General features: G+C 42.2%; 1 protein-coding gene across 2 annotated transcripts in view; it reads left to right on the top strand.

The window, feature by feature from the left end:
• Pde11a (phosphodiesterase 11A) overlaps positions 1-11,400 on the top strand; it is a 350,512-nt gene that overhangs the window by 113,371 nt on the left and 225,741 nt on the right. For both annotated transcript variants that reach the window (XM_021181980.2, XM_029474559.1), the window contains exons 3-4: positions 6,100-6,189; positions 10,346-10,486. In XM_021181980.2, coding sequence (XP_021037639.1) covers positions 6,100-6,189; positions 10,346-10,486 — 231 coding nt within the window. The remainder of the gene's footprint in view (positions 1-6,099; positions 6,190-10,345; positions 10,487-11,400) is intronic.

The raw sequence follows: 11,400 nt of genomic DNA, 5'->3' as shown, positions 1-11,400 counted from the left end.
CAATATATTTTCTTTTGAGCTATGTATTTTTTTCTGAGATAGGTTCTCAGACAGCCGGGTCTTGAACTCACAATCCTGTCTGTCTCCCCCATGCTAAACAAAAAAAAAAAAAAAAAAAAAAGAAAAAGAAAAAGAAAAAGAAAAAGAAAAAGAAAAAGAAAAAAAGAAAAAAACCAACTCGAGTTTCCAAATTATTTTTTTAAAGTCATTAACATTTTGCTAGACACAAATAGATAAGGAAGGCCGGAGGGGGAGCGAGGATCTAAGGTGATGCAGGTGGTAGAGAAGACAGTGGAATTAGGCTCTTTGTATGTCATTTGGGAAGTGAGCCAGGATAGGGCTCATTTCATTTTGCTGAATCTTAGATTGTAGAAGATACAGCTATGGAGTCAAATCTTAGAAGGTCTTTAACTTCAGATTGGAACTTACATCTTAGCCCTTATTGGTCACGTTCCATAGTCTTTGTCATCTCTGTTGAAAGAATTTGAACACGTAGAGTGTTTAGTGTAGAAGATAGGGAATATAATATGGTAAAGTGGGGACACTCTCGCAGGGTAAGAGTGAGCAGTGGTCAAGGGGACCATTTGGAGAAAACACTTTCGAGGGAGAGACTGGGCAATGGCAGAGAAATCACAGTGCAAACCTACATACTTGCCTAGCTTTATACATTGTTTCCTAAGGAGTCTGGAATGGGCCACTTCCTGTGGGTTGGTTTGCTGTGCAGGTGAGTGACAGGCCCATTGAGAGAGCAGTGCAGCTTTGTTCTTTACTGAAAGCCTTTTAAAGTCTCATCTTTCTGGTAGTTTACAATAGCAAGTCTCCAGACCCTGTCTTTGATTAGTAATTAGTCCTGCGGTTTCATTCCATTCCAAGTTTTACAAGTTGCTGGTTATGTAGGAGGGTCCATCTTCAGTGCCTTCCACTTTTGCTCATACTTGACTTAACTACCTAGCTCCAATATTGCAGGAGACTGAGCTCGTTAGTAGTCATTTTAGGGATATAGTTAAGTGTGGAAGAAGGTGTCAGTGTGACTGACAGAGCCTGCTGCATCATTAGCACAGTGTCTGAGAAGGTGGCCAGGCAGTTCTTGCTAAATTAGACGGATGGGGAGCTCCCAGGTCCAGCTGATTTTGCTTCCTGCTTTTGTTTGAATGCCTCAGCGGGAGCGTTCACTCAACAGATCAGAGTTCACAAAAGAAGACAGCCAGCCAGGGTTCTTTTGACATTCAAAATATCGTGTTAAATGCTTCATAATTGGTTTGTATTCGCAGGTTGTTATCTTTGACCTCTGCTGAATTTGAGCTTCACTAAGATAGGGTGGTTATGTGTATGTGAACACAGTCCGTGAAAGTGACATCTGTTAGGTGTTTCAGATGGAGAATTGTGGAGTGGCTTTTCCTAAGGTTGTGACAATATCATTTACCGGTAAAGACTAAAACTGGGAGAGACATTTTAAGACACAGTGGCATGAATTGAAGGACTAAAAGAATTAATCCTGCCAATGTGATTTAAGTGGGTTTTTTTTTATTTAAATACAGTACAACACACACACACACATACACACACACAGAACACACACACAAAAACCACATTATAATAAACAAAACAACTATTTGAAAATTCAAGATTTTCAGTTGCTTTTTTTTTTCAGAAACAAAAGTAAATAAACAGATTTTCCATTAATAGGCAATGGGACCTTGGGCTATTCTCGAGCACTTGCACGACACAGCCTCGTTCTTGGTGCCTGACCCACTTTCTGCACCACAGGATCCTCACCCACTTGCTCTGCTTTGACAGTCCCCCTACTTACAACCAGTTCTGTGTTCCTGCAACATTTAGCAGGTCATAAGTGGTTTGTCATTTCCTTTACAGTTCCTCTTCTACCCAAAGAAGTATGATCTGAACGTTACATCCTCATCCGGGGGTGAGGTCTAGGCCTGCTGGTAATCTCTTGTAAAGTTAGAATCTTCAGAAAGTCTGACCTCTGTAATCATCTTACGGCATCTCTCAGGGTCTATTCCTTGGTGAGGATTGGTTTTGACCCATCAGCTCAGCAACTCACCTGAGGGTAGGTTATCACTAGAGACCTTTCTTCTCCAGACCCAGAACCTCTACAGCCTCTCGGAGCCTCTCAAACATCTAATCCCCACCTCCTCTCGTGCGGCAGTTAACTAGACCATCGCAGTAACCATATGAGAGATTCATACTTCTCTGAGAGGCAGGTCCCCATAGAAGTGAAAACAGTAGGTTCCAGCCTCAAACTGACTGAATTAAATAAGAAGCTTAGCCCCACCTCCACCACCTACCATCTAGGTGGCCTTGTTGATTATTAAAAAGTCATATTCTACTTCACTTGCAAGGACGTATCTCTGGAACGCTGGCAAGAGATACAAGACTCCTGGTTCCGTGACAGAGACTAGTTTATTACTAACAGGAAGAAAACTAACCAGAGCATCAGCATTTGTGCTGGGCTCTTAGACTTATAACTGCACATGGAGCAGGAGCAACCTCAAACTCAAGGCAACCGAAGCTTACCCGTCCAGTGGGAGAAATAATCTTTATTATATTGGATAGCAAATAATTCTGCTTTTTACTAGCAAGGAGATGCTGTGTCTGCCTTCGAAGGGCATTCATTGTGCAAACATCCTTGACAGTGCAGCGCCTCTGTAAAATGTGCTGACGAGAGAGGGAGTGGTGTGGGGAGGAGGGGAAAGCCATGAAGAATTCTCTCCCAGGAGCATTTGGTATCCTTACAAACCTCATTCCTCATCTTACAAAAGTGCAGCTACTGGTAGAATGTGTATCTGTGAGGATCAGAGGGAGATAATTCTTAGAGAAATCTGAACGTCATGCCTGACTCCCAGAATCCTGCCTGCCCAATTGATAGAAGAGCTTTGTCTATGTCAATTCCTACTACAAGTGATGGGTTTTTTTTTTTTTAGTAAGTTACAAGCATGTCTAGCAAATATAATATTATACCTTATTGAAATTTCTGATTATTTGAGCCACAAAACATTAGAACTAAAAACTACCATAAACTTTGTCTCATACAGGTAAAGAAATATAGATTCAGAGTGTCTAAGTGAATTGTTAAATTTCATACAGAAAGCCATGAAAAGGACAAAATGATGTGACTTAAGTTTCGGATTCCTCCAGGAGCTAGAGAGGTGGCTCAGCAGTTCAGAACACTGACTGTTCTTCCAAAGGTCCTGGGTCCAGCTCCCAGCCACCTGTAACTCTCGTTCCAGAGGATCTGACACCCTCTTTGACCTCCCTGGGTGGGCATCAGGCATGTACTTGGTATATAGACTTACATGTGGACAAACACTTATACTTATAAAATAAATCTAAAAGTATGTAAATCTTCAGAATTTTAAAAATTACCCATGAAGCCTGGTAAAAGGAACTCAATATTGGCATGACAAGGCCAGTGAAGCAAGGCTTTAGAGAACAGTTCCCGCGTTCATTGTTCTACATTCTTCTTCCTTCTCGCTGGACTTACAAACCACCTTAGACATGCCCCAGAGGCAAACATAATCTGAATAAGTGACAGAGAGTAAAATAAGTAGTTTCCAAGGTCAGGTTGTGCCTTTTACGTTACTCCATATTATGTAAGACTGGGTTTTCAGTTTGTCTTTACTGTATAAAACAGTATCTTGCCCCAAGAGACTCCACTTTACAATTAGTCTCTGACTCTGTCTTGAAGATGTAGGATGATCCTTCAGTTGGATGGAGCTGTGAATAGGACCGTCCGTCTGATACCAACCATGAATCAGAGACTGACAAATGACTTATTCTTGGAGTTAAATGGGAGCCACCTTATAAATTTATTGTGGTGCATTGAGAACGTGAGTACACAGGTTGCATTAAAATTGTATCAGGAAAACCAAGCCCAAGAACAGACATAGCAGGCCAAGGGAAGAGCGCCATCCCTACACCGCTATAACAAGGTAGACCCCATCCCTGAAAATGATGAGAGCCCACCAGCTTGACAGAAGAGCACCCAGTGTGTCCATCAGGGGGTGGCAAGAGAACACCCAAGTGTCTCGGGAGCTTCAGCGTAGTCAGTCAGTGTTGATGCGGCCTTGTCAAACTGCAGTCTCTTGTCCCTCCACCTCACCATCCATCAGTCTGCCAGACCTGGTCCTGCCCTTCACTTCACATAATCCCTACAGCCCAATAGCTAATTCTGCCTCTACCACCAGTTGCTATGGAAGCTTCTGGCTTCTTCCATAGCTCAGTTTACTTTGTTATCAGTACAAAGATTCTTAGGTCGTTACCAGTTTCCCAGCTTTGGCCTCTTAGGCCTCTTTGAAACTCCTCCAAACCCTTGCTGTTTTAACCCTTTGCAGTCATTCCGTAACACACACGCACACACAATGTAATTTGTAGTGTGTGGTATATGGCATATTAGTAATTAAGATTGAGATAAAAGAATCTGTGTTCACTCTATTCAGGGTTATCAAGGGAAATTGGATTATCAGTCATGGCAACCACTCACCTTGTGGATTTATTGTTATTCAGTAAATTATAACATCATGAAAGATACAAATGGGCTCACCTATGTTTCTGACATAGTGAACTCACAACAGTGACTTGTATCTAACTCTCCTTAATCCATGTAATAGCCACCATCTCCACAGCAGGAAAAAAAAAAAAAGTACAAACTAAACAAAACACCCCACCCCAACCAGGTCTGGCCAAAGGCAGGCATGTTCTGGAGGGATACCTGCAGCTTGATGTGACCCAGTCTCTACTGGCCTACAGGAAAACACACTAAAGCATGAAAAGGAGAGGGGCAAGGACCGGGAAAGAGGAGAATCAGAAGCAGTGTCTGTTTAGGGAGGGCAACTGGAAGACTCACTGATGGAATCCTGAAGGCTTTGCAAAATAAGCTACTTGTAGGGCCTTTTGCTTCTAGTTTTCTCTCCTGTTGCTTTTCTTCTCTAAGAATGACTTCATAGCTTTAAGAGCTCTGAAATTCCTTTAGGGATCCCTAGGCCAGAGTGTGACAGAGTTAGATAACAGATGATAGGGAGTAGGAATTGTGCTTCAGCTTTTATTTTCCCCAAGTCATCCTTTATTCCAGGTAACCCTATTCTGGGTATCCCAGAGGTGTCTCACAGGTGTTCCTGTGCGGGTGATCTGCACAGGCGAGCAATACACTGCCCCTGGTGGCCACTTCTGGAACTGCTCTGTGTGACTTGGCGCCTTTGTGCAGACAGAAAAAGACCGTTACAAATCATGCCATTTCTACCGGGTTTTAGAGAAGTCCCAGATAAACGTCTTTTATTCCTCTATGCTGCAAAAAGTGCAGGGAACTAGTCCGTTCAGTTTTTACTGGGATATCTGTCAGAATGAGCCTCGGACTTTGACTTCCTGTTGAGAGTTTCTCAAGGTCAGGCCCAGCACAATTGGGTATTTTTAACCCCTGGAAGGAGGAGGCATTCTCTCTCATGGGCTCGGAGCCTTTCCTTAAGGTTGCTGCAGAGCCATCCCAGTTTGCGTTCTTGCCTAATCATATCTACCTGATTCAAACGGATCCACTAGGTCTTGAGCCTAAATTCCCACTACAACTGTTCTAATAGGCATGCTTAAGTCTGGTAGCTGGCAGGACATGCTGCGATCGCTTTTATAGACAGGCATGTACACAGGGATTCACTCGTGTCCTGCCCACCTCTAAGTATGCATGTGAATATGTGCCTTAAGTTCCAAGGACATTCCAGTTCTCTTCATTATCATTCGGTTTTTCAGAGTTGAACTAAAAAGCCAGGCGTGGTGACGCATGCCTTTAATCCCAGCACTCGGGAGGTAGAGGCAGGAGGATTTAAACCTGACAGGCATGGTTTACATATTATATAGCTCTTGGAATCTTTGGTTTCACTCCCGTTATGCTTTTAAAACTGTGACTTTCCCAGTTAAAGACTGATATACACCATCTTAATGTTAACTCTGAGAACTGTGCCCCTAAAGCTAAGAGTGTTAACAACTCAAAGTCTGGCTCATTCTCGATTCAAAGGAAAAAGCCCCAGAGGCAGGAAATGTGGGCTTTGGTTAAGAGTGGAAGCTCTAATGCTCTGAATGCTTTCTGTGCCCCAGGTTATGCAGATGTATCTTCCGTTCTGTGGAATCGCCATATCTAACGCTCAGCTCTTCGCTGCCTCAAGGAAAGAATACGAAAGAAGCAGGGTGAGTAGCTTCAAGCTCGCTGTCTTCCTGGCTTATGTGAGTCACTCTATCTTTTAAAAGTAGCGGATGATCATTGTCTAGTCTGAAGATCATTCTTGTTTGTGTAAACCTGGAACGACAGGGCTGAAGATCCTTTTAAACAATACATGAGTTATGGTTACAAGAAAATACAAATTTTCTGTTGTTTCTGGGAAATAGAACTGGTTTCTCTTAAAAAAGGAAATTAACCCATGTCTATACTGTGTGTCAGAGGATATTTATTCTCGGTGCTTTTAGCTTTGAAACAGCAGCATTTTTAGTTTAGTTCCTTCAAGGGGCATGGTTTAATACAAACACAATTTCACTCCTTGCAGATTCTTTTTCTAAGGTTTTCTAGAAGAAGCAACCCAAGGCGTGTAGGACCATCAAAGAAGCACTGCTTTGTAGGAACATTAGAGGCAATGATCTTATATACCTTCAGGAACTGTAGACTCACACAGTAAAATGTACCCACAGACTCATACAGCCTTAAATTATCAACCAGAGATCGAGGTTCACTCTACATTTATATATATATGAAGATCATTGTTATAACCCAGAAACAAACTCAATAAGAAAATGTTAAAAATGGATTAAATCCCTCAGCCAATGAAATAGATTAAAGTGTATTTACAAAAGCATCATGACAGTGACTATTTGATAGTAAGCATATGAACACTTGCTGACCACACAGCCGTCTTCCTTAGCAGGGCATAGTGCGCCCTTCCTCCACCTGGTTCTCCTGTTCATTTTAGAACCATTTCTTGCTCGAGTATTCCTTTCATTTCCTATTCCAGTGATGTTTCTGCGACTTCCAGATAACAGCCTGTTTGTTTCATCTTATCACACTCTTAACCCCCCATACCCCCCCCCCTTTCTCCTCTGTTTCCAACGACTCCTCTCCCTCCACCTGCCAACTGCCTCACATATTCTTCAGGACCCAGTGCATCTTCCTCTCCCCACTTCCGGTCCTGCCTTGTTCTAGTGCAGGTACCCATCACGTTATTATAATATTTGACGATGGCCCTCTTCTGTAATCCCATTATTCCTTAAGGGAAGCTTCTTATCCTAAGACAGTCCTTTCATCCTTGTGGATGGCACAGTTTACTTATTCAATGAACAAATACATATTGTGTGGTACTCATGAGATACTGTCTGTCCTTACAAAGCTTACTAGTCTAGTGGAAACAATAGATAATAAAAGAAAAGAAAAGAAACACCACACAATGTCAGACAGTGACAAGCGTTATAAACAAAGATAAAGGGAGAGAGATGGACAGGCACAGTTATGATAGGGTTGATTAAGCAGATATTTATTTTTGGAGCTGATGGGAAGGTATCTATAGGGGGTTGATAGAAGGAGAATGAAGTGAGAAGCCCAGCCACTGGAAGACCTGTGCAGAGTGTCCAGACCATGACACAGCAGCTGCAAAGACCCTGTGTTGTTTGTGGATAGGGGCACTTCAGGAATCCGAGGAGAGGATGAAAGACAAGCCAATGAAGATAAAGAGCTGAACTCAGGGCTACTGGGGAGAAAGGCCTATGGGCAAGTCAGGAACTGTTAATTTTAAGGCTCCTAGTAGAAAGCCAGTAGGAGATTTTGAGCTGATTGCAATTCATTTAAAAAAAGCAAACACCATGACCTCCTTGGAAGCAGGGAAGGGCTGGGGAGGATGGGATAATGGGCAGGTGACAGAAGACTGGGAGGGGAGCCAGAAGACTCCATTGAAGTCTAGAGACAAGGTGGCTAGCATTAGGGCCATAAGAAGTGAGGAACTCCCTCCAAATCTGTGGTAAAACATTTAGGGCTTGCTGGTGTGGGGGACAGCGAAGGAGACTTTGGGCTTATGCACAAGTTTGTGGGCAGCAGAGACTTGGAATATGGAGCTACCCTTGAGGGAGTGTAATATTAGGGGTGGAGATCGTGTAAAGCCAGGAGACCTGCTGAGGGAATCTGGGAAGACTGTGTGGAGACGAAAGCAGAGCAGAGGAGGATCCAAGCGTCAGCTCAGGAGTAGAAGGGAAGGAGGCGCACAACTGGTTTACACAGAAGTGATGTCAAGAAGCAGAGCCCACCGCCCTTGGAACTGCTCCCACAGGCCCTCCAACTGTTGGATCGTTCTAGATGTGCCCTCTTCTCCTCCTCTCCTGGAGCTAGCCTTTTTGCTATTTGTAAAATCTTTCACCATTCGTTAGCAAAGCAGCAATTTTTAATTAGATAGAATGAAATTGCTGTAATATGATTTGTCAGTGCAAGACTCCGGGGGCATTAATTTCCCCTTTGAGAGAAATGTTCTTGTGGAGAAGGTCCAGAGGCTCTCCACACAATCATAACAAATTGAAAAGTTAAATAATTGTTCTGTTAATATGATCCATCTGAAGAAATAATCTGAGTGATTAAGGTAATCATGTTTCCCTCTTAATAACAGGGAATTTGCTTGTAATTACTCAGACAATTGTCTCCCTTTGAAAAATTATTTCTTTTATTTTTTGAGATTACAATTAGATCATTCCCTCTTCTATTTCCTCCCTTCAAGCTCTCCCGTATATCCCTTCTTGCTGTCTTTCAAGTTTATTGATTATTTATTGTTATATACATATGTACATTTCTCAATACATAAACACAACCTGCTCAACCTGTATAATGTTACTTGTATGTATGTTTTCATGGCTGTTTGGAACTGAATAACCCAGTGTGGATTCTTCCCTGAGTCAGAATTGTCTTCCATTTAACGTCTTTGACCATGAAGTTACAGCACATTGAGTTCTCACGGCAGTTTGCTGTCCAAATGCCAAAGAGGCTGGCTTCAGTTAACATAGTATTTTCAATCCAGTGTTTCTCTTAGCTTTGGAATCATGGGGCGATGTGACCCTTATCCTCAACAATGGTCTTTCTTCAAAGAAAGGGCTCACCAGGAGCTTCCGTCCTGTCCACATCCTCCTCAGCTAGATTCATCTAATGGATCCCTTAACTCATTCAAATGCTTTTCTATCTCAAGGGAGTCTGAGAAGAAGTTTTGTTTCAGATTATTTCAGGACAAGCCATTCCAGCAGTTGAGAATCAGCCACACCCCTGGGCTGTTGATTGACATTATGATGCATAAATTCGAACCTGGGTATTCATGGAGGTTTTGTGTGTGTGTGTGTGTGTGTGTGTGTGTGTGTGTGTGTGAAAGGTCACAGGCAAATGAACAACTTGTCTAACGCTACTAAATAAAGCACAAGCCAATCCAGTGGCCCTGTAATTCTCTGAAGAGGGCTCTGAAAGAAGCTGAATTTCTACCACCTATAAATAGGCTAATTGTTCTGCAAATTCTGAAGAAAACAAAAGTCACTAAAAATTCCAAACAAATATTACTTCGAAGCATAAATTGCAAGCTCCCCTTGGCTACAGAGAGTAATAGGTTACTGCAGCTTAGTTTTGAAATGAGTACACAGTGCTCAACTTGTAATTTAATCTTTTCCATTAATTTATGTGCTTCCCAACCTGCCACCTTAACAATAATTTTAACAAGCGTTTCTTTCCTGAGACACCCAGTAATATCGAAATGTTCTAGTGGACAGCTGGGAGTGAGGCAGTATTTCTTCTTGTATAGAGAGATTAGTGTTCACACACACACACACACACACACACACACACACGCATGCACTCAGAGCTTTAATAACATTCACCTGCATGATTCTTTCAGAATTCAGAATTCTGAAAGAGGTAGGTATTAGTGAAAATGGGTATCAAATTGAGTCATGAAGCTATTTTTTCTTAAGAGTGAAGAAAGCCTGCTTTGGACTTTTCTGAAATAAATATGCTCTGGAGAGAGCCAAGTACTTGTTATTTAAAAAATGTCAGTTTTGTGCTCAGTCATATTGAAGACAAGCCACCGCAGTGGGTAAAGCACCCACATGTAATAACTACCGGTTACTGTTACACTCGCCGCTATATTCTCTGGTTATATTTTTCGGTCTCAGGGTATGTTATAAAGTGAAATTGCTGAGCCACGCTAGAAAAACCATAAATGTTTTAAAAATTAGCCACATGAAATATTTGTTATTGGAGAAGATGCTACATAGAGTTCTGAGGGAGGAAGGGCTGGTGCGTTTCTGCCTTATACTTCCTGACTACATCCATCTCTGTCGCCAGGCCTTGCTGGAGGTGGTCAATGATCTCTTTGAAGAACAGACTGATCTGGAAAAGATTGTTAAGAAAATAATGCATCGGGCCCAAACTCTGCTGAAATGTGAACGCTGTTCCGTCTTACTTCTAGAAGACATTGAATCCCCAGTAAGTTATTCTCCTCTCCGTGCGGGCGTCAAAGGCTGAGCGGAAGGAAGCTGGGTGTATCTGCAATTCAACTTGCAAACAGATCAGCTGCATTTACACCTTCAGCCCGCAAGGGAACAGTTTACATATGAGAGGTTCCTTCCTTTAAATGTATTTTCCTTAGGGAACATTTTATATATGAGGGGTTCCCTCCTTTAGAGGTATTTTCCTTAGGGAACATTTTATATATGAGAGGGTTCCCTCCTTTAGATGTATTTTCCTTAGGGAACATTTTATATATGAGAGGGTTCCCTCCTTTAGATGTATTTTCCTTAGGGAACATTTTACATATGAGAGGTTCCCTCCTTTAGATGTATTTTCCTTAGGGAACATTTTATATATGAGAGGCTCCCTCCTTTATATGTATTTTCCTTAGGGAACAGTTTACATATGAGATGTTCCCTCCTTTAGATGTCTGTTCCTTCTTTTCTTGTCCTCACTCTAAAAAGTAGTCCTTTTAAGCGGGTGGGGACCTTAGAGCCCCGTTCAGCTCTGTGTAGCTAACAGATGATTGTGATTGGGTGTGTGATTCCCAGACATCACACAACTAAACTAGAAGGCAAGTGCAGCTCCACCCACCCCCATCCTGTTTGAACTTGCCTGCCCAGCATGTCTGTAGTAGGACAGTGTCACTCAACCCTCAGAAGAGGGCAGGAAAGCAAGCAAAGGAGCAGAGCAAAACCCCCTCAGACCCTGGGCAGATGGTTACTGAGCCCACTCAGTGAGTTCAAAGACCAAGAATTGTCTAGCGATTGAGAGCTATTTCAACATCTCTGGGAATGGTATTTTATGATACCCAACTTAAAAGATAGTCTTCAAAAGAAAAAAAAAAAGAATCTGGGGTTAAAACTGTAATGAGTATTGAAACTTTGCAT

Source organism: Mus caroli, chromosome 2 (genome assembly GCF_900094665.2).
Source record: "Mus caroli chromosome 2, CAROLI_EIJ_v1.1, whole genome shotgun sequence".
Classification (NCBI taxonomy): Eukaryota; Metazoa; Chordata; class Mammalia; order Rodentia; family Muridae; genus Mus; species Mus caroli.
The sequence above is the reverse complement of the archived record's forward strand: the minus strand, read 5'-3'. Positions and strand labels throughout refer to the sequence as shown.